General features: G+C 44.5%; 1 protein-coding gene across 1 annotated transcript; it reads left to right on the top strand.

Annotated features, from left to right (window-relative positions):
* Positions 1-1,434: 1,434 nt before the first annotated feature.
* Positions 1,435-22,429, top strand: LOC132567713 (low-density lipoprotein receptor-related protein 8-like). Its single transcript, XM_060233400.1, has 5 exons — positions 1,435-1,615; positions 13,310-13,753; positions 17,637-17,714; positions 19,429-19,570; positions 20,926-22,429. Exons 1-4 carry the CDS (start codon positions 1,543-1,545, stop codon positions 19,539-19,541), a joined length of 708 nt encoding a protein of 235 aa, XP_060089383.1. The 5' UTR covers positions 1,435-1,542; the 3' UTR covers positions 19,542-19,570; positions 20,926-22,429.
* Positions 22,430-23,332: the final 903 nt, after the last annotated feature.

The following is a 23,332-nucleotide window of genomic DNA, read 5'->3' as shown; positions in this document are numbered from 1 at the left end:
ACACACGATTGTGATCTGCTTTTTTATTCTCCACCCCCACCCCAAAAAAACCCATGTCACTGTTCTGGAGAAGGTACAGAAAGGGCAATTAACTATGCAGTCCCAGGGGACAGTATGCTCACCTGATGCCCGGTAACTCACAGTTCTTTAATCATGGTGTCAAGGGCATGCCAAGATGCCCCATAGTTTCCTTCTGTGCACCTACTTTTGGGGCTCATAGAATCGGACTCCCTGGTCCAATCTTTTCAAAACTTGGGCGACTTTTTGAGGAGAGGCACCAGATGCTATGCTGAAAATTTGGTGCCTCTACCTCACAAAACAGCCCCCCCCAGAGCCCCAGATAACCACAGATCAATTATCCATTATACCCTATGGGAATTGGTCTCCATAGGGAATAATGGAGTGCCCAGCAGCCATTTCCCTCCTACCCTCCCTCCCACTTTCTGATGACTCTGAAGTGGGGAGGAGGGCCTCCAAACTGGGGGATCCCCTGCCCCCACCTGGGAATTGTCAACCCTAATCTCAGTAGGGTTGCCAGCCCCGACTCCTGCAGAGTGTGGGGGGGCATACGGTTGCCAGCTCCAGGTTGGGAAACTCCTGCAGATTTGGGGGTGGAGCCTGGGGGGGACAGGGACCTCAGTGGGGTACAGCGCTACAGAGTCCCTCCTCCAAAGCAATCATTTAATCTGGGGGAATTGTTCTCTGGTGTCTGGAGGTGTGCTGTAATTCCAGGGGATCCCCAGATCTCAGCTGGAGGCTTACTTCTTAGAAGTAAATCTTACAATATTCAGTGGCATCTATTCTGCCATAGTCACGCACAGTAGGACTGCAGCATTATACAACAGCTGCCTTTTCTGTCTCGTCTGCTCACGACCTGCGTTCCATCCCATCGGAAGCTGGCTTCAAGTAGCTGGCTTCAGGTTGACTCAGCCTTCCATCCTTCAGAGTACATATAATGAGTACCCAGCTTGCTGGGAGGAAAGTGTAGATGACTGGGGAAGGCAATGGCAAACCACCCCGTAAAAAGTCTGCAGTAAAAACTTTGTGAAAGAAGCAACAGAAATGCAGTTCCTGCTGGGCTTTTTCTACAAAAAGCCCTATGTAAAGCATTGGTGACATTGGGGTGTGTGGCCTAATATGCAAATGAGTTCCTGCTGGGCATTTTCTACCAAAAAACCCGTGTGTGTATATACACACACATATATAGCAAGTAAATACATACTTAAAAATATAATTGTAAAGAAAATAATCAATTATACTTTGGGCTATCAGACGCAAGCGCCATGCAAGGGAAGCACCCCCACCCCTCAGCGCATTCGCCTCAACCTGTCCTCTCTCCTCCAGAAACTCACTTTCCCCCCAAAGAGTCGCTCTGCGCAAGCTCAAGGTCGTCAAACCAGAGACGAGAGTCAAGGTGTCCGTTGCCGTGACGTCACGCCTCGTGCGCATGCGTAAACTAGAGAAGTGTCCCACTCCTCCTGCACTGAAGTGGAGGCGCCAGATGAACTCCACGCATGCGGAGGTGTCAAGCGGCCGGGCAGCATGCAGCAGCTCTTTTTCCTTCCTTTCTTCTTAACGGTCCTGGGACGGCTCTGCGCTTGGGCCGCTGAGCCCGGTGAGTGAATTAGACAGCCGGCTTTGCAAAAGAGAGATGTTTTAGGCGCCGAATAGCTAGCTCGCCAGGTCCACGCCCCTCGGCTCCACCGATTGGTCTCTGCTCTAAGGCTCGTGCGTAGAACGGGCGCCAATTGGTTAGCTGTCTGCTCCTCATGGCCTGCTTTCTCACCGTGCGCGTGTTTCTGTGCCTTGTGGCAGCTAGACCCCGTTATTGGCCGCACGTGGGCCATCGCCCCCTCTTGGCTCCGCCTCCTCCGGAAGGAGGGTCTTTCTTTGGGTTGCCATGATGATGGGAGTTAGCTGTCAAGGAGACCGTCTGTGCAACTCTCTCCATAAACGTTTAGGGACTCGTTCCAAAAGTTGACACTGGGCAAGGGAAGAAAGAGGAATGTCTAGTTTAAACATTTAAAGCAGTGCATTTTTATGGAAATGCAATGTTTTAAATGTGTGTGTATGTATAACTGTATATCTATATATACAAACACACACATTGTATTTCAAAATGTGACACTTATGGGCATAATTAATATATAATTTTATTATGAGTTTATTATGAGTTTAATTATTTAATCTATAATATTGTCAGTTGCTTTATGCATTGATATTTATATGCATTATGCTTTATAAGCTTTTTTAAAAATCCGGTATTGCACGTCTGTGAACCCGGGACAGTTATAATCAGGCAGTTCAATCCTATGCAGAATGACGCATGCTGAAATTATATTTAAATTATTGAGCTCAAGTGTGTCTAACTCTGCCCACAGCTGGGCTGTAAAACTGGGGACAGACCTAAGGGTAAGCCTGCTGAATCAGACCAAGGGGCCCTCAAGTCCGCAATGAAGAGTAGAAGAGTAGGTTTTTATGCCCTGCTTTTCTGTACCTTAGGGAGCCTCAAAGCGGCTTTCCCTTCTCCTCACAACAGTCACCTTTTGAGGTTGGTGGGGCTGAGAGAGTTCGGAGGGAACTGTGACAGGCCCAGGGTCATGCAGTAGGCTTCACGTGGAGGAGTGGGAGTCAAGCCCAGTTCTCCAGTCTAGATTAGAATCCGCTGCTTTTAACCACTATGCCACGCTGGCCAAACAGATGCCTTTAGAGGGCCAACAAGTAGGGCACGGCAGCCAAAACCTCACTGTATTGTTGCTCCCCCATCTTGGGCATTCAGAGATTATCTGAATATGTAATCACTGCAGCTAATAGCCATTGATGGACTCTCCTCTGTGATTTGTCCGGTCCCCTTTAAAGCCAAATTACCTAGCTATTATGGCTGCATTCTCAGTTCCACAGCTCTTCTTTAAATGAAGAGTTGCCTCTGCTGCCCATCAGCTTTGTTGAGTGCCTTTAGAAAGCATGGCATAGCTGCAGAATTTTGCTCGGGAACAATTGAAGCTTCCTTCTGGGGGTCATATAGTTGGTTTGTCTAGCTCAGAACTGTACATTGACTTGGCAGTGGCTTTGCAGGATCTTAGGCAGACAAAGGCATTTTCAAACATCGGGGCAATGTCGGGAATCGAACCTGGGACCTCTTGCTACAGACACCTTATAACCAATACTCCCTCTAAGCTGTGGAGTCTTGTGAGCAAAAATTCTACTTTGTGAGCTACTGGCTTTAAAGTTGTGAACTGAGGCATAAATTAGTTTGCTCTGGGGCCATTTTTCCTGAGCTGAGAAAAATGTCTGAGCTGGAGGCTAAAAAACTGTGAGCTAGCTCACACTAACTCAACTTAGAGGGAACTTTGCTTATAACTGATCTCTGGCCCCTCTGATTCAACCACAGCCCGGTGCTTCTAAATCCCATTTCAAGGGTCTTTAGCCTTTTTGTGATGTTGACTGAAGCATGTGACGAATGAAATGTTGCTGGCAGCTGGTAGTGACAAGGCTGCAGAATTAACTTGATCGCTTAAATTCATGTGTTTAATGATGCTTTGATCTTTGCACACTTATATTTTGTAGGGGAGGGAAGGCGGCATGGTATATAGCCAGATCTGGTCAGATCTCAGAAGTTAAACGGATTCAGTATTTGGAAGGGAGATGTCCAAGGAAGACTGCAGAGGAAAGCAATGGCAAACTCACCTCTGCTTCTCACTTGCCTTAAAAGCCCCTTGCAGTGGTTGCCAGAAGTCAGCTGTGACTTGACACTTACCTATTCTCTAGGCTGCCCTGAGTATAATGGAAAAGTGGGATAAAATATTTTAAATAAAACAAAGGCAGTCAAATATTCTTAACTGGTATAGGTGCCCTATCAGTTTGTCCTTTGTACTGTGTCTATTCTTATGCAGAAACTTGGCTGAGTCCTAGTTCTTTCCAGCCTTTGTCTTAGAACAGACTACTGACACCTTTGTTTCCTCCCAAGCATTTGCACGCAATCGGCTATTCTGGCTTTTCCTGTAACATTTCTGAGTTTATTTGGTCTCTTGTACAGCTACGTGCTTTGATAAGAATCAAGATCTGAGACCGGCGGCAAACACCCAAGGACGAACTGCTGGTATATTTGAAGAATTCCAAACAGGAACAGTAAAACAATAATATATATATTTATTGGGACTTCTCCTTTGGAGTTTTGGGCTGGTCATAATAGAGATTGTTTTACTGTCCCGCTAAGGGTTTGAAATGGTGGCTAGTCGGCTGGGTGCGGCTCGCTTTCCAGATTTCCCTTGTGCTCTCTTGGGACTTCCTTTGTTAACAGCCCAATCCTCTGCACTTCCCACTGGGTTCTCTCAGGTTTGTTTCTAAGTATATTCTAAGTGGTAAAGCTGCAATACTTCAGTTGAGCCCTCTGCTCATGACCTGAGTGCAGTCCCAGTGGAAGCTGGTTCAGGTAGCCGGCTCCAGGTTGACTCAGTCTTCCATCCTCCCGAGGTCGGTAAAATGAGTACCCAGATTGCTAGGGGGAAAGTGTAGATGACTGGTGAAGGCAATGGCAAACCACCCCATAAAAAGTCTGCCGTGAAAACGTTGTGAAAGCAACGTCACCCCAGAGTTGGAAACGACTGGTGCTTGCACAGGGGACTACCTTTACCTTTATATGGCTTAGGATTGCATCCATGGATAAACTGTGGGTTAGAACATTATTTTTTTTTTATTTTTTTTTTAAATATAAAAGCTTTATTGGTATAAAGTTCAAGGTACAAAGGTGGTAGTACATCAGCAGATGCATAGCATATACCAATATATAGTGAGGAAGTGAATACATACAATGTTAACCATTAAAAAACTAATTACAACAGTAGTTGGCATGACATTAATATAGCATGGTGTGAGTCATTAGGGTTTCTGCTGTCTTTTGAGACTTTATCAATAAAGGGACGCCATTTACACACGAAGTCCGAGGAAGCGGTCTGGGAGGAGCAACGAGGATCTAAGTCATAGGTGAGCTTATCTAAAACAAAATAATCCCATAGTTTCAGCCACCATGCCTGTCTCGAGGGAGGAGTTTGTTGCTTCCAAACCAGGGCAATTGCAAATTTAGCTGCCACGAACATATCTGAAATTAGTTCCTCCGCGTGCTCAGGAATGCGTGAGGTGCCTACAAGGTTCAGGAGAGCGTACTCCGGCGTGAAAGGTGGGGAGTATGAGGTGAGGGCATGTACTTCTTGGTAAATTAGCCTCCAAAAGCTTTGTATAACGGGGCAGAGCCACCAGGAGTGAAAGAGAACATTATTAATCTGGTAAATTATTTCTTTATCAAAACAGTTTTAGCCTGCCAGGTATTGTTTCAGTCGCTCTGCTAAAATTCTTGTATAGATCTTATAGTCATTATTCAACAATGAGATTGGTCTATAATTTTTTACGTTTGTGCTATCTTTATCTTCCTTAGGAATCAGAGAGATTACAGCTTCCCTCCAGGTCTTTGGGATTTTCCCTTCTTCTCTTATCGTGTTTAACAACTTCAACAGTTTGGGTGTTAATTCATCCTTGAGAGATTTGTAAAATTTTGACGTGAATCCATCTGGCCCTGGAGCTTTACCCTCTTGCATTGCTTTTATTGCTGCTTCTATTTCAATTTTCTCTATTGGGTCATTTAATATCTTTTTCATATGTTCCGTCAAAGGTGCCACCTGAATGTTTCGTAGATACTCTTCCACTTTTTCTTTACTTACATTCACACCCTTGAATAAATTTGCATAGTATTTAAAGAATTCTCTTTTAATTCCTTCTTGATCCACTACTGTTTTCCCATTTGCCATGATTTTATTTATAGTCTTATTTTCTTTCCTTTTTTTTAATTGCCAGGCCAGGTATTTACCAGGTTTGTTTGCACTTTCAAACGATTTCTGTTTCAAATTTTTTAAATTCCATTCTAATTCTTTATTCAGCAAATGTTTAACTTGGGATTGTAATATCGTAATTTCTTTTATTAATTTTTTCTTCCCTGGTCTTTTTTTTAAGTCCTTTTCTTTTTTATCTATTTCATTTTGCAGTGCTGACAGCCTTTCTTCTCTTGCTCTTTTGTCTTTATTATTCAATGTAATTAATATACCCCTCATTACTGCTTTATAAGTGTCCCATACTGTTGGATATTCCATATCATCCGTTTCATTTATTTGGAAGAATGCTGCAGTCTCCTTTTCTAAGAATGATACAGTGTCTTTATTTTGTAGTAAATCCTCATTAATTCTCCATCTTCTTGATTTTCTTTGCAATTTTGTTGACCAGCATATTGGATTATGGTCCGCCCAAACCTTTGGAAGAATCTCAATTTTTTTTGTTATGAGGCCCAAGCCTTGGGAACCCCACAACATGTCAATTCTGGAAAAAGAATTATGCCTTGCTGAGAAAAATGTATAGTCTCTTACCTCAGGGTTGAACTTTCTCCAAATGTCTTCTAGATTTTCCTGTTTAATCAACTCAAAGAAAGAATTGGGCAGCTTCCCTTCTTTATCATTCTTCTTTGGACTTGATCTGTCAAGGTTATTTTGTATTGTCCCATTAAAATCACCCATCATCAATACCTGGTCATAAGTCTCTTCGTCCATTTGTCTATTTATGTCTTTAAAGAATTTGTCTTTCGCTCCATTGGGTGCATAGAGTCCTAGTAGTAACGTTTTTTTCGCCTCTATCGTCACCTCAACAGCAATGTATCTTCCTTCTTTGTCTTTAAAGATTAATTTTGGGTCAAGTTGTTCTTTAATGTAAAAAACCACCCCTCTTTTCTTTTGCTCTGCTAGTGAAAAAAATTCCAACCCCAAATTTCTATTCCACAAAAATTTACTGTCCTTGCGTTGTATATGAACTTCCTGTAAACAAATTATATTACATTTTTGCTTTTTAATCCAATGAAATGTTCTCCTTCTTTTCTGTGGTGAATTTAGTCCATTTATATTCCAAGATAGTAATTTGTACTCCATTATGATGTTGGTTCTTTATTTTCTTCAAAAAAGCTATGCATCTCTTGTTCGCTTCTTATTGTAATCCTTTTGCCATTTTGTTCAAATCCAAGACCCTCTGGTATTATCCATCTATATCTTGTGCCCTCTGCACGCAACTGATCGGTTAGCTTCTTGTACTTTTTCCTATCGCTGATCACTTCTCTTGGTAGCTCTTTCATTATTTTAACTCTGCTCCCTTCTATTGCCCAGGCTTTTTGGTACCCTTTCCTCAAAATTTTCTCTGCCACTTCTTTTGATCTTAATCTTATGACGATGTCTCTTGGCAGACCTTTATTTTTCGCATAAACTGAGTTGACTCTGTAGGCACCCTCCAACATACTCTTAGATCTGTCAGGGTCTTCTTCTATGTACTCAGTGATGATATCCACCATATAGCCTTTTAAGTCTGTGTCTTCTTTTTCAGGTACCCCTCTTAGACGCACTTGTGACTCCAGCAACTTACAGTCGTGTATTATGACCTTTTCTTGACCAACTTTATAAACAAAGACCAAGCGGGATTTCTTCCTAAAAGACAAATAAGGGACAATGTAAGAGCTGTGATTAATGTTGTGGAATACTATGAAAAGCATCCGGAAAAAGAAGTGGCCTTATTTTTTGTTGACGCAGAGAAAGCCTTCGACAACTTAAATTGGGACTTTATGTTTGCGGTAATGGAAAAAATTAATTTAGGGGAACAATTTATAAAAATGACAAGAGCAATATATACAGATCAGCATGCAAAATTGTGTATAAATGCAGACCTTACCAAAGAATTGAAAGTGAGTAAAGGAACAAGGCAAGGATGCCCGCTATCACCATTGTTGTTTATAATGACTCTTGAAATTTTGTTACAACAAATTCAAAAAGATGAAAAAATAGAAGGTCTAAAAATTAGAAGATTCTCTTATAAATATAAAGCTTTTGCAGATGATATAGTGTTCATAATGGAGAATCCGGTTCAAGTGTCACCACTGCTGTTAGCTAAGATAAAAGAATACGGAGAACTAGCAGGATTATACATAAATAAGGAGAAATCGAAATTCCTCTGTAAAAACATGCAACCAAATAAAACAAACGAACTACAAAAGGTGACAGGTTGTGAAGTCACAACCAAAGTTAGGTACCTTGGAATAGAGATAACAATGAAGAACATTGATTTATACAAAAACAATTATGAAAAACTGTGGTGTAAGATGGACAAAGATTTGATGAAATGGAATAAACTCAACTTGTCCTTACTGGGCAGGATAGCTGCAATCAAAATGAATATTTTGCCAAGGATAATGTATTTGTTCCAAACCATCCCGATTGTAAAAGAAGCAAAACAATTCAACAAATGGCAAAGGAAAATCTCTGATTTCATTTGGGCCGGAAAGAAACCAAGGATAAAGATGAAGATCTTAACGGATGCCAAAGAGAGAGGAGGTTTTCAACTTCCCGATCTAAGACTATACCACGATGCAGTTTGTTTGACATGGATAAAAGATTGGATAATGCTGTTAGATAAAAAACCTTTGTGGTTAGAAGCTCACGGAAATAGATTCGGCTGGCATGCATACATGTACTATGGGAAGAATAAAATGGATGGTTTTTTCTCTCACCACTATGTCAGAAATACATTACTAAATACTTGGATAAAATACAAGAAATACGGGGACGAGAGAAAACCATTATGGATAGTGCCAGCAGAAGTAATAAAAATAACAGCTGATTCTGAAGAAAAAAGAGAAATGTCATATAACCAACTGCTTAAGATTCAAGGAGACAAAATTGAATTAAAAACCTCAGAAGAGCTAAATAACAATTATGATTGGTTTCAAATGCAACAAATTAAAAGTTTGATGGAAAATGACATAAAATCAGAGGGGATTAGACGAGAACAAACAGAATTGGAAAGAGTCCTGTTAGGTGACAATGAAAAATTGATATCAAAAGTATATAAGTTATTATTGAAATGGTCTACAGAAGAAGAAGTAGTAAAGTCTCAAATGGTCAAATGGGCAATTAATGTGAATAGAGAAATACAAATGGAAACATGGGAGCACCTCTGGAAGAACTCAATGAAGATATCAACTTGTCAAAGCATTAAGGAGAACTGTTTTAAAATGATGTATAGGTGGTATATGACTCCGAAAAAATTGGCTAAGATAAGTAAGAAAATGTCGGATAGATGTTGGAAATGTAAAAAACATGAAGGTTCTTTCTTCCATATGTGGTGGACATGTGAAAGAGCGAAAGAATTCTGGAAGATGATACAACAAGAAATCACCAAAATTTTGGGCTATGATTTTAAGAAAATTGCAGAGACGTTTTTACTTGGATTACAATTAGAAAAATACCCAAAAGAAGACAGGACTTTAATTTGGTACCTGTTATCAGCTGCTAGGACTTTGTACGCGCAGCTTTGGAAGCAAGAAAAAATACCAGAGAAATGGGAATGGACCATGAAAGTTTTATCGTGGTGTGAAATGGACAAATTAACCAGAACACTAAGAGACTATGATTTAGAGATATTCAAAAGGGAGTGGAGAAAATTTAAAGGATATATGGAGAAAACTTGGAAAGTAAAGAAATATTGGACATTTTTTTAGTTGTAAGAATATATATACGGAACTTTGAGCAATCAGAAGTGCCTTTAGTATGGATTTGAACTTATAACCTCGGGGAAGTCAACATTGGAGGGAGGGGGGATGGAAATGTCATATGGGTTAATGTGAAAAAAAAGAAAAAATTAAGAAATAGATAAGCTTTGTAACCATATGCTACCAATAAATTGTTTAAAACGAAAAAAAAAAAAAAAAAAACAGTTTTAGCCTGCCTTTCCTTGTGGTTCGGGATGGCTTATGATAATAGTTTGGATTTTTTTCAGTTTAAAATGAAAAATAAAACAGCAAACTCCAAATGAGTTGTATTATTTGTATCCCGCCCTGAGCCTGCCCTTGCGGGGAGGGCGGGATATAAATAAAAAGTATTATTATTATTATTAAATCTCTCCCTTCTGCTGTCTTTAAAAGATGCTTTCCAATTCATCATCCCCCCAGAGTCCTGGCAAACAAGCAAGCCTTTCAGTGCTTCCTGAAGATTTCAGGGGGGGGGGGCGGAGCTCACCTTTTTAAGAAGCCCATTCCACAGAGCCAGAACCATGATGGAAAAGACCTAGGCTCCGGTCAATGCCGAGAGGCCACCCTAAGTGATGGGATAGCCAACAGATGGCTGCCTGATTACCGTAGTTAGTTTGCAGGGACATAGGGGAGAAGATGAGCCTTCAAATATGCGAGTCCCAGCTCATGAAGGGCTTTAAAAGTTATAACCAGCACTTTGAATTGAACTTGCAGACAGATTGGTAGTGAGTGTTTCAAAATGGGCAGTGAACGTTCCCAGCGGCCAGCCCTGGAGAATAGTTGGGCTGCTGCATTATGACCAGTTGTAGTATCCGGGTGGTCTTCAAGGGCAGCCCCACGTAGGGTGCATTGCAGTAATCCATGCACTGGATCAGCATGACCAGATTGGCTGAATCTAGATAATGAGCAAATTGATGAATCAGATGCAGCAGATATAAGGTGCTCCTGGCCACCATGCCAGCTTGCTTTTCAAGTAGCAAGGCAGGATCCATGAGAAACTCCCAAGCTCTTAAAGGATACTAAAGTTCCTTTTCAAAGTCTACACATAAATTCTAAAAATCCCGGCGGTGATGTGTACGTGGAGGGTGCACCAAAGATTGTGCATGTGTGGGATGCAACTTGCAGAAAACCTCCGTTGTCACTTGTCATATATTGACCTGGCCTAAGAAAGAAATACTAAAGCTCAAATACTTTGGCCACCAAATGAGAAGGGAGCACTCCCTGGAGAAGATCCTGATGCTGGGAAAGCCAGAAGGCAAAAGAAGAAGGGGACGGCAAAAGATGAGATGGCTGGACAGCGTTACTGATGTAACAAACACCAATTTGAGCAGGCTTCAGAGGATGGTGGAAGACAGGAGGGCCTGGCGTGACTTTGTCCGTGGGGTCGCAAAGAGTCGGACTCGACTGTGCGACTGAGCAACAAAGAAATAAATGCTTTAAAAGCCTACAACCGAGAATGGTTTTCTGCTTGGAACTAAGGAACAAACCAGCCTTTGCAAATGATATTGTCGGGCCAACTTCAAGAGGGTTTCAGAAGTTTTGGAAAGTAGGTAGCCAGGGTGTGGCCTGCCCCAACTGCACACCCTTTCCCCAGTGGATGCAGCTGAGAATGCTGCCGTCATGGCCAGTAGGAGATACCACCACTGCATACCACCCACGTGCCTTTCCTCAGTGACTCAGGGCAGGTGGGAGCATAGGTACAGACAGGTAGCGGGGAAGGCATGCAGGTGGAGGGGGGCAGCAGCAGAGGGCCCCACCAGATGTCCTGGGCCCTAGCTGGCCCCACCACCTCAAGGTACACTGACCAGGGGTCATTTCATAGAGAAAAAAGGTGCCGGAGCTCATTAGCACAACTCACTTGCATAATTCATTTGCATATGCCACACACCCCTGACATCACCGGAAGGTGTACTTGTCAGAACTTGTATCTGCTGTGTATGCTAAGCTTGGTGCCCTTAGCCTAACCAACTCCATATTGTAACTGCCTACTAATCCTATGTCCTTGTAGTCAGGCCTACTAACCAAATGCTTTGCATCTCAAACAAACTGTAACCACTGAAGGGTGACAGATAGCCTCTGGGAAACATCTGCAGGTGTCCTTTGAAGCTAGCCTGCCAGAGCATCACAGCAGGGCTCCTTCCTCCTCCATGGAGATAAGGGACCCTGGGAACAGACAACTGTCTCCCAGAGTGTGAGAAATGGTTTCATTGTTTCTGTTACAACTGCATAAAGAATGTATCAATAGCTGGACTCGTTATCAGAGTCAACTTGTGCTTTCCCTGAACACAGTTCTCAATAAACGTCTTATACTTTTGCAACAAAGTAATGAGTTTCGTTTGAAGTTCTTCAAGTTCTGACAATACTAAATTATATCAGCTCAGTAGCTCCTTTAACATTCTTGTTGAATTATAATTGTCAGAATAAATCATTACTCCTATCATACTTTTAAAATTACTTCCTTCTATGTGGCCCCAGTGGCATGGTGAAGATTTCCATCTGTCCGCTTTAGATGTTTTGGTTATTTTCCCATTGTTTGTGGGAGAAAAGATTAGAAAGTTTGCTGACACCATCTCTTGCTTAGAATCCTTGTTAGGGCACTCCACAGCACAATGGGTATTTGGTTGGACGCAGAGGTGACAACAAATTGCATTTTTAAAAACCTTTTATTTTAAATTTTGACATTGGGAAAAAAGAACAATCAAAACAACACTGATATAATACAACCCAAAGGGCTGAACAGTAAACGTTTGTTAGCAATAGAGGAGGAAAGGGGAACATTCAAAGAAGATATCTCCCAGCAGTAGAGAGGCAGTTTGGTGTAGTGATTAAAAGCAGTGGACTCTGATCTGGAGAACCGGGTTTGATTTCCCTCTCCTCCACCACATGCAGCCAGATAGGTTCTCTCAGAGTTGTTCTCTCAAAGGCAGTTATTTCAGAGCTCTCTCAGCCCCACCTACCTCACAGGTTCTGCTACTCCCCCACCCCCCTGGATGTCTTTGGCCTGGCCTTACAGGATGGCTGCTGTGGGAAGGTGAAGGGAAAGAAGATTGTAAGCAAGGGCAGGGTATAAATCCAATCTTTTCTTCTTCTCTTCATCTAATACCACCATTAAGGTATAATCTAAGATCTATAACGCATCTAATATATCAAAAATGAAAACTTTAAAAATAGTGCTAAGAAAGAGTAAACCAAAGAGATAGAAACATTAGGATTATTTTCCTGAGATACATACGGTACTTTAAAAAGGGAATCAAGTTTCAAGAGTTGTAGGTTGGTACAGAAGGTTATCTATGGACCGAAGCTGACTGGAAATTTTATCCATAATGAAAATATCCCAGTTTTTTATACTACTGTAGAATTAAAGACAATTATTTTTTTTTTCCATTTAGAGGCCAGAAGCATTCTGGTCATCATAAGAAAAACAAATTAAATCCTTTCTTAAGGGAGGGATATCTCAGTCTTCCTTTAGGTTTAAGAGAATTGTTTTTGGATGCATAGGTATTGTTTAGCCTGTAATTATTCTGTTCTGTATAACAAGTTGCATTCTTGCTGGCACTGTCTCTCCCTGGGGGATCCCAAAGCAGAAGATTCGAGGTCTCACTTCCTTAGGTCCTCTCTACCGGCTTACATTCACCCCTGATTTGGTTAGGACCTTGACCGACCCAGCTGTTTCTTCACCATTTCTCTCTCTCTCTCTTTCTGCAGATGTGTTCAACAGCACTGCTTGTAGCTTCCCATGCGAGAATGGGGGCCAGGTGCCACTGGGCATGAGATGCGACGGAAAGCGAGATTGCGCAGACGGCAGTGACGAGAGCAGCTGCAACTCTGGAAACGTTGTCTTGTGCGCGCCTGACGAATGGCAGTGTGGCGGCGGAGGCCCTTGCCTGCCCTTGGAGCGGTTCTGCCACTGCTATCTCGACTGCCTGGACAGCTCTGCCGAATTAGCTGAGGACTGTGAGCTCCAGAAGGCCCAACCCAAAGCGGCCCTCCCTTCCTTGGTCTGCTCCCAGAACGAGTTCCAGTGCACTCCAGGGGCTCCCTGTTTTCCCCTGGAGTGGAGGTGCGATGGCCACGCGGATTGTGTCGATGAGCGGGACGAACAGAACTGCGTCTCAGATTTGCTGGTGACTTTGGTGGCAACTGAACCCGGTGAGGCAAATGGCTGGGGGGTGGGGAGGAGCCGATGTATAATGTGTGGAGGTGTCTTGGCTCACCAGAAAGGAACCCAAAGCTCTTCTTAGACATAACCTGGAAGCAGTGCACTTTTTTTTTTGCAGAAAAAGCCCAGCAGGAGCTCATTTGGTCGTCAGGCCACACCACCTGACCTGGGAGCATTTGGCTGCCGCATGGCAGGTTGGACCAACTGGAGCCCAGGCCAGCCTAGATGGAGCTCTGCTCCTGTGGGCTCCTGCTAGGGCTGGTGCTAGGGTTTTCCATGCCCCAGGGAAGGGGCACATGCCGCCCCACCGCCCCTACTCAGCCTTCCTGGGCCTGTTCCAGAATGCCTTTACTTTCTGTCTGCTCTGGACAGCTGCATGAACCCTTCCCTTCAAGTTCAGCATCCTTATGCTCCTGGATCTTGTCTCCCTTCTTGGACTCGTCTTCTCCTCTCTAAAGCCCAGTTTGCCCACACAAGACAAATGAAGTGGTAGAACAGTCTGTGCTGCCTCAGACTGCAGGCGGAAAATCACATTGCGGCACGCTTCTGAATGCAGAAAACCTCTCGGAACGTAGAAAACCCTCAAAGCGAGCAAAGAGATCTGGTTGAACCTTTGCTGTGATATCTGCAAGGAGGGGGGGGGGGTTATGCAAAGGGACGCTCTGCTGGAATCTACCACTTGCATTCTGAAACGGAAGTTTTGGTCATCGTATCTCAAAAGAAAGGGATTGGAAATATAATGGCTGGTATTATAGCACTCCTGTATAGATCTGTGGCGCGGCCTTATTTGGAATACCGTGTGCAGTTCTGGTCACCACATCTCAAAAAGCACATTACAGAGTTGGAAAAAAGTACAGAAGAGGGCAACTAAGACGATTAAGGGGTTGGAGCACCTTTGCTTTAAGGGAAGGCTGAGGAGTCTGGGGCTTTTTAATTTAAAGAGGAGATGACTAAGGTAAAGATGCAAGAGCCCTGTGACGCAGCGTGGCAAGCTGCAGTACTGCAGTCCAAGCTCTGCTCACGACCTGAGTTCGATCCCGGCGGAAGCTGCATTCAGGTAGCCGGCTCATGATTGACTCGGCCTTCCATCCTTCCGAGGTCGGTAAAATGAGTACCCAGCTTGCTGGGGGGAAAGTGTAGATGACTGGGGAAGGCAATGGCAAACCACCCCGTAAAAAGTTTGCTGTGAAAACGTTGTGAAAGCAACGTCACCCCAGAGTCAGAAACGATTGGTGCTTGCACAGGGGACTACCTTTACAGCAAAGACATGATGTATTTAAATGGTTTAAATGGTTTTAGATGTATTTAAATGGTATGAATATGAATATGTGTGTTTGATGTGTTGCTATGTTTTGTGGAAGAGCACCTCATTTCGTTGCTCTCTTTTTGTTGAGAACAATGACAATAAATTTATCTATCTATCTATCTATCTATCTATCTATCTATCTATCTATCTATCTATCTATCTATGATAGAGCTTTATGAAATTAAGCGTGGGGTAGAGACAGTGGAGTGAAAGAACTTTTGTCGCTCTTCCAAAACACTAGAAATTGGGGGTATCCAATGAAGTTGATGAGCAGGAGGTTCAGGATGGACAAAAGGAAATAATTCTTCTTAGGGCGAGTGATTAAAAGGTGGAGTTTGCTGCCAGAGGATGTAGCAATGGCCACAAGCATAGACAGCTTTAAAAAGGGGATAGACAGATTCATGGAGGATAGCTCTATCCATGGCTACTTGCCATGGTGACTGAAGGGAACCTTCACTTTCAGAGGCAGGAGACAGCCGCAAGGGAAGGCCTTGGCCTTTGTGTCCTGTTGTTTGACCTCCAGAGGACCTGGTTGGCTGCTGTGTGAGGCAGGATGCTAGACTAGATGGACCACTGGTCTGATCCAGCAGGGCTTTTCTTGTCTTCTTAAACGGTGCAGCCCATTAGATCACCCAGCCACCTGATTTGCACATTGTTCTCCCCAGGGCTTTTTTTGTAGCAGGAACTCCTTTGCATATTAGGCCACACACCCCTGATGTAGCCAATCCTCCAAGAGCTTACAGAGCTTCTTACAGGGCCTACTGTAAGCTCTTGGAGGATTGGCTACATCAAGGGGGTGTAACCTAATATGCAAAGGAGTTCCTGCTACAAAAAAAGCCCTGGTTCTCCCCCATGTTTGAACCTGGCCTGACATCTTTCTGCACCCTTCGTGACCTGTACCAACTCTTGTATTCTTGAGCACTCTTGCCCCTTTTCCCCATCCTGCCTCTTCCTGGCCGGATGTCCTAGAAACCAAGGATTGGAAGAACATCTCAGTCCTGCAGCAGGTAAGACAATTGGGTGCCGAACTTAAGAAGATTACCCACCTGAACTGTTATAAAGCCGGAGATTTTAGATATAAATCACTTTCATAGTGCTCACCTTGGATTCTGTGCAACGTAGACTCACTGCTGTCCGTGCCAGTGTTGAACCATCTTTTTTTATTATTGGTGGCAATATTATTGAATCATAGAATCAGAGAGTTGGAAGGAGCCATATGGGCCATCTAGTCCAACCCTGTGCTCAGTTCAGGATCAGCCTAGAGCTTCCCTGGCAAGTGTTTGTCCAGCCGCTGCTTCAAGACCGCCAGTGAGAGGGAGCTCACTGCCTCCCTCGGCAGCTGATTCCACTGTTGAACAACTCTTGACTTTCAAAAAGTTTTGCCTGCTATCCAGTTGGTACCTTCCTGCCCTTAATTGAAACCCATAACTGCAAGTCCTCTCGTCTGCTGCCAACAGGAACAGCTCCCTGCCCTCCTCTAAGTGACAGCCCTTCCAATACTTATAGAGAGCAAGCATTGCTTTGCTCTGAAGTATTGTTATCTTTCCACACCCCCTGCTGGCAAAATCTCGCTTTGCTCTCCAGGTGATATCTCTTTTTGCACACAGCAACTTCTTCTCCACCTCCTCCGATAAATTCCCCTGAATGTCTTTGGCCTGGCCTCAAGGAACGTCAGGCTAGCGGGCACAGTATCAGTCAAGCTTTCTCTCCTTGCGTTGATTTGGGCTTCTGTTGGAACACCTCGATCAGCCGAGGGATACGAAGTTAAAAGGCAGTCTGACATAGAAATAATAGTTACGGCAGCTATTATAGAGCCAGCAGCCCTGTTCTGTGCTTTGCTAGAAATGGAGTTAGGAAGAGCGGGTGATGTCACACTGTGAAATTGACGCAATATTATCCAGTCGCCAAAAAACCTGCATGCGTTTTATCCATTTCAGAGAGATCAGATAGCTGCCCTTGAAGCAGCAGGATCCCAGCTGTGGTCTGTGGTTGGCCATTCACACTGCTAGCACAGCTCAACCACGCACCCGCCATTGAAAAGGGTTTGTTTGTTTGTTTTAAAAAAAAGGTCCCCCCTGTATGTGCTTAAGCAGAGAAATGCACAAGCGTTCGTCAGAGAGAGGTTAGGGGGGAAAAAACCCCAACCGTTCTGGAAATGGCTTGGTGCGATCGCATAGCTCTTCCACTTACGAGTTGCGCCTGGGCATTCAGACAGCCGCTGATTATGCAACCTAGATGTGATTCAGGGAGAAACTTATCAGGAAAATCCAGGTAGCTTTTTAACCCAGATAGGAGGGTCTGGAGACAGAGTAAGAACAGGTGTGGCTTGGAGGGCAGATGTGCTCATGTGATGATGTGCTTTTAATTTGAATAGGTGGTGGGGCTAAGTCAGGTCAAATCTCTTGTGTGAAACCACCCAGCAGCCGCCAGCTCTCATAGTGGCATTCTGGGCTTCAAGAGATATGTGATGGTCTAATTGACAAATGATTTTTTTTTTAAATATGACTATATGCGTTCTTTGGGTATCTTGCTGGGTTGCTATGATTATCTGTTTGTTCTCCTTTCAGAGAGCAAGGTTTTCCCTGCAAAGGATTCTCAGAGAATTAGCAGGGATCCGGTCTATATGACAGCGATTGCCGTTGTGGGTGAGTAAGGAGCACAGTTCTCTCAAACCCCGATCCAGCTCAGCTTGTGTCCGGTTGAAACCAATGAAGTTTAACAGGAAATGCCCATTCCTGCTCCTGTTAAACTCTATTACATTGGGTTGAAATCCTGTTATACTCTGCTCCATTGCTTTGAGAGGGGAAGACTTAATGGAGGCCCATTATCTCAGCAAAGGCCTGTTCATTGGCTTGTATGTGCTTTCGTTGCCAATAAAGGGGTGACCGTGGTGGGGGGGAGGCTGGAGCCTGGGCCAAAGGAGGCACTGCCAACTGTTGTACACTCTGTTTTTATCATGTGCCATTTCAGCAGAAGCAGTACATGATAGGTTCTGAAAAGTTCACCTGCTGAACGTCTGCATGTTGAGCTGACATTAAAGGTGCAGGAACTGGGCTAAGAATAGAATCTGGCACCTCTAGGATGTAGATACTCTTCTGTCTAAATACTATCAGCCCATCTCTGAGTGTCTGGTTGAAACAGCACCTGCTTGGAATGCAGTGCCAAACCCAAGAGGGGCCATGGCTCAGTGGTTGAGCATCTGGTTGGCATGCAGAAGGCCCCAGGTTCAATCCCCGGCATCTCCAGTTGAAAAGATCAGGTAATAGGTGTGAAAGACCTCTGTCTGAGTCCCAAAGGAGCAGCCAGTGCCATTAGAGAAGACCCTTCCAATAGTCATCGTGACTCCTCTGATTAAGGCACCTAGTTAAAGGTCTGTGGCTCAGTGTAAGAGCCTCTGGTTGGCATGCAGAAGGCCCCAGGTTCAATCCCTGGCATTTCCAGTTGAAAAGATCAGGTAATAGGTGTGAAAGACCTCTGTCTGAGTCCCAAAGGAGCAGCCAGTGCCATTAGAGAAGACCCTTCCAATAGTCATTGTGACTCCTCTGATTAAGGCACCTAGTTAAAGGTCTGTGGCTCAGTGGTTGAGCATCTGGTTGGCATGCAGAAGGCCCCAGGTTCAATCCCCGGCATCTCCAGTTGAAAAGATCAGGTAATAGGCGTGAAAAACCTCTGTCTGAGTCCCAAAGGAGCAGCCGGTGCCATTAGCGAAGACCCTTCCAATAGTCATCGTGACTCCACTGATTAAGGCACCTAGATAAAGGTCTGTGGCTCAGTGTAAGAGCCTCTGTTTGGCATGCAGAAGGTCCCAGGTTCAATCCCCGGCATCTCCAGTTGAAAAGATCAGGTAATAGGCGTGAAAAACCTCTGTCTGAGTCCCAAAGGAGCAGCCGGTGCCATTAGCGAAGACCCTTCCAATAGTCATCGTGACTCCACTGATTAAGGCACCTAGATAAAGGTCTGTGGCTCAGTGTAAGAGCCTCTGTTTGGCATGCAGAAGGCCCCAGGTTCAATCCCCGGCATCTCCAGTTGAAAAGATCAGGTAATAGGCGTGAAAAACCTCTGTCTGAGTCCCAAAGGAGCAGCCGGTGCCATTAGCGAAGACCCTTCCAATAGTCATCGTGACTCCACTGATTAAGGCACCTAGATAAAGGTCTGTGGCTCAGTGTAAGAGCCTCTGTTTGGCATGCAGAAGGTCCCAGGTTCAATCCCTGGCATTTCCAGTTGAAAGGAGGTAATGGGAAAAGACCCTGGAGAGCCACTGCTAGTCTGAATAAACAACACTTGCCCTTGCTGAACCAGTTGTTTGATTGAAGGCAGCTTCATGTGTTCCAGAGGCCCATTCTCTTTCTGTCCTCTCAGCACTACTGATTGCGGCGGCGGCTGGGGTTGGTGTTGCCCTGTGGGAGCGCAGGAGAGCAAAGCATCGCTCCTCCTCCTCCAGCTACAAGCTAGCAGATTGGTTCACAGCATGAGCGGATGGGAAGATTCTCCACCTGGAGCGGTAGGTCCAAGATTGGATTGAGGGGGTTTTATTGGGGGAGGGATGCCTTTTTTTCTGGGCTTTTTAAGCAAGTGTCCAAGGACTGCCTCTCTCATTGCCCATCGCGCGCACACATGCACTTCTGTAATCCGTCCTGTAAGGTCATTGGGGCAGAGACTGGTCAACTCGATTCCTGCTAATCTTAAAGACATATCCATTAACGATTCTGTGTAAACACAGTTTGCCCTGACCTGTATAGCCCAGGCTAGCCCAATCTCATCTAAGAGCCCCACGGTGCAGAGTGGTAAAGCCGCAGTATTGCAGTCCGAGCTCTGCTCATGACCTGAGTTCGATCCCAGCAGAAGCTGGGTTCAGGTAGCTGGCTCAAGGTTGATTCCGCCTTCCATCCTTCCAGGGTCGGTAAAATGAGTACCCAGTTTGCTGGGGGTGAAGCATAGTTGACCGGGGAAGGCAATGGCAAACCACCCTGTAAAAAGTCTGCCATGAAAATGCGATGCAGAGTCAGAAACGACTAGTACTTGCACAGGGGACTACCTTCACCTTTTTTAGCCCGATCTCATCAGATCTTAGAAGCTAAGCAGGATCAGCCCTGATTAGTATTTGGACGGGAGACCACCCAGGAAGTCCAAGGTCGCTGTGCAGAGGCAGGCCATGGCAAACTACCTCTGAACATCTCTTGCCAGGAAAACCCTACAAAGTCCCCGAATGTCAGCTGCAACTTGATGGCAAACCTCCCCCCCCCTCCCCCCCGTTAGTTTCCATGAGATTGTGAGCCCACCCCTCCAAATTATTGCTTTCCCTTTATGGAAGGAAAAAACTTCTAAAAGTTGCCGTTTTGCATGGACAGACTGAAAAAGTCCTCCAAGCCCTATATGAATAAAATCCAAATGCAAGCAAGGGATCGTAATAATTTGGAATTCATGAAGGCAAGGGGACTTAATCGTTTGGAATTTCTCTCCCAACTGGAGAAACCAAACCAATCTTGAGTTCACTAGAATCTTGTGTGCTTTGTCTTCTGAGCTGCCCCCCCACCTCCGCAAGAGCATTCCCCCTCCCCTTAAGTGACAGAGAAATCTGCGGCTGCAAACTTCGTTCCTCAGGCTAGCAGGGGGGTGTAGCAGTTAGAATGCCGCATCATGACCTTGGTTTAAATTTCCACCCTGCCATGAATCTGGCTGGGTGACCTTGAGGCGGTCGCACCCTCTCAGCCTGGTCCTATCTCACAGGGTTTGTTTTGGGGATAAAATGGAGGGAGAGGAGCTTTGTGTGCCATCTTGGAAGAAGGGCAGGATAAAAATGTGTAGGGAGAGAAGGTTGACTGACAAAGTGCCATCTGCTGTTTCTGTTTCTGACAGTTTGACGCCATTCTTTCCTATGGAACGACCTCCGCCTGAACAAGATGGAGTCTCCAGTCCCTGATATTTGGACCCTGCTTCCCTAGCAACTGTCTCCAGTGAAGATATATTTTCACCCAGGGCAAAGTACCCCGTTGCCAGCTATCCATACAAGAGGGGCCACAATCCTTCAAGGGAGTAGTAACTGCAGGCAGGGAAGGTTGGACCCCCCATCCCCCCCTTTTGGTCCATGAATATCACTCCTGATTTATTTTTTTTAATGCCAGAATGGAGCTTATTTCCTAAGAATCCACAGGCAGCATCGAGAGCTCTTTCCTGCCAAGCGATGGTAGCATTCTCTTATCTGGAACAGCCTCTGTTGATGTGTATTTTCTTATCTTTGTTTTCGGGGCAAGTAGAGGCACACAGCTGTTCTTCCAGAAGGTGAATATCATTGTGTAGAGATTTTTCAAGCTCCTTCAGCTGGTGAATTTTTTCTTCAAGAGTTTTGATCTTCTCCATCCCGGTGTCGTCAAAACGGTTTCTCTCTCTCGACTGTCTCGCTCCCCAAATTTATCCTTTCTTTCCCTCAAGTGAGAAGCATATCCAGGGCTTTTTTTTTTTTTGTCGCAGGAGTTCCTTTGTGTATAAGGCCACACACTCCTGATGTAGCCAATCCTCCTGGAGCTTACAGTAGGCCCTGTACTAAGAGCCCTGTAAGCTCCAGGAGGATTGGCTACATCAGGGGTATGTGGCCTAATATGCAAAAGAGTTCCTGCTACTAAAAAAGGCCCTGAGTGTACCACCCAAAAAATGTTCTCTAGTGACGCTGCCAGTTAGCGCAGTTGCCCCAGGCTGTCTCCTAAAGGAGCACTCCTAAATTTTGATGTTCCTTCTTCATTTCAGTTTTTGGTCCTAGCATTTCTTGGAAGCATCTCCTTAGGTTTTTTTTTAATGTCCTTTGTAAAATTCTCAGTAGCATTCAGAGTTCTGTCCTTTCAGATGCCCAGCAAAGGGAGATTCTTAGCTTGCCTGTGGCTAGACGTCCCCCTTTCCCCACGTCACTTTTTATTTATTATTTCTGAACTAGCTCGGTGCCTTTGAATGTCTGACTGCTGTACCAAGAATGAACAGGAAGACATCACCATGAGGTTTTCAAGGTGTTCTGGTTTTGATCACAGCCAGGGTGAACTCCAGCTTAAATGACCACAGCGACCACCTGGCCTGGCCACAGCGAGTGGATCGGGTTTGAGGTGCTGCACTAGCCCCTCTTTGTTGCACTCGAGGTTCCTTTGAGGGTGGGGGAGCTAGTTGTCCACCGGGGAACAGTTTACCTCTTTTGAAAAGGCAACGGCAGTGAGTCATTTTGACCTGTGAGAAATAAATTTCCTTTTTGTTTTCTCTTGCCTTGGAGATGATTGAACGTCACTGTGGATATTTTAATATATTTCTTTTCTGTATGCAAGCTGCTGTCAGCAGGGGGAACTGCCATGATCTTTGGGAGCAATAAAAATATATGACTGAATGGTTTTCTCTGACCGATGTCTCAGGGTGGGGAACGGGTTGTAATTCTTGGGCACTGCACCTGTAGGGTCTTGAGCGTTTTTATTATTCTTAACTTGATCTGTAGCTCATCTTTCTCGCTGAGACTTGAGAAGGACTACAAAATATGAGAAACATCAGCAAAGATTTCTAATTGAAAAAAGGCAATGGGGTTAGGACTGAAGTACTGAAAAAGAATGGCACTTGATGGCACTTCACACACACGCACACACGAACATAATGTGCATATCATCCTCTGAGTCCCCAGCTTTCATTTTTTAAAAGTAAGCCTGACTCCTGTCACGGAGCTATGCCTTTTGCCTTTTTTCTCCACACTGAAAGAGGCTAGAGATTTGAGATGGATGGTTAGGAACACAGGATGTTACCTCATTATAATGATATTCAATTGCCGGTTTCAAAACAAAATTGGTGGTGGAAGGTAATGATAAGGAAATGGAAAGGTCCCCTGTGCAAGCACCAGTCGTTTCCAGCTCTGGGGTGACGTTGCTTTCACAATGACTGTTTTTGCACACAGCTTACCTCACAGTCACAATCCTGTTCCCTCCGCAGCATCTGGTCAGATTTCCCACCATCTGCGCTGAAGTTACAGGAAGTGCCGCAGCTTTTGCATAGCAAACGTAAACCGCTAAAACCCAGTTTACGTTTACCCAAGTTTACCCAAGTGGCCGGAGGAGAAATAGCTCCCTCCAAAAAGGGGAACGGGGTCTGGCAGGCAAACCAGAGCCGTTCTGTCACATGGACATTCAAAATGAAATAAAGAAAAAAGAAGGAGAACTGAGAAAAAGGCCAGGGAAAAAGAAAATTATAAGGGAGATTACAATATTACAAACGCAAATGAAAGTAAAATTATTAATAAAATTGTGGT

This window comes from Heteronotia binoei, chromosome 2 (genome assembly GCF_032191835.1).
Source record: "Heteronotia binoei isolate CCM8104 ecotype False Entrance Well chromosome 2, APGP_CSIRO_Hbin_v1, whole genome shotgun sequence".
In the NCBI taxonomy this organism is placed as follows: Eukaryota; Metazoa; Chordata; class Lepidosauria; order Squamata; family Gekkonidae; genus Heteronotia; species Heteronotia binoei.
This window is presented reverse-complemented; position numbering and strand designations above follow the sequence as displayed.

Excerpts from the sequence above, each read along its gene's own strand:
- LOC132567713 (XM_060233400.1), top strand. The coding sequence starts at position 1,543 with ATGCAGCAGCTCTTTTTCCTTCCTTTCTTCTTAACGGTCCTGGGACGG. Across the intron at positions 13,754-17,636 it reads TTTGGTGGCAACTGAACCCG|AGAGCAAGGTTTTCCCTGCA; the intron begins GTGAGGCAAATG and ends TTCTCCTTTCAG. Across the intron at positions 17,715-19,428 it reads GACAGCGATTGCCGTTGTGG|CACTACTGATTGCGGCGGCG; the intron begins GTGAGTAAGGAG and ends CTGTCCTCTCAG.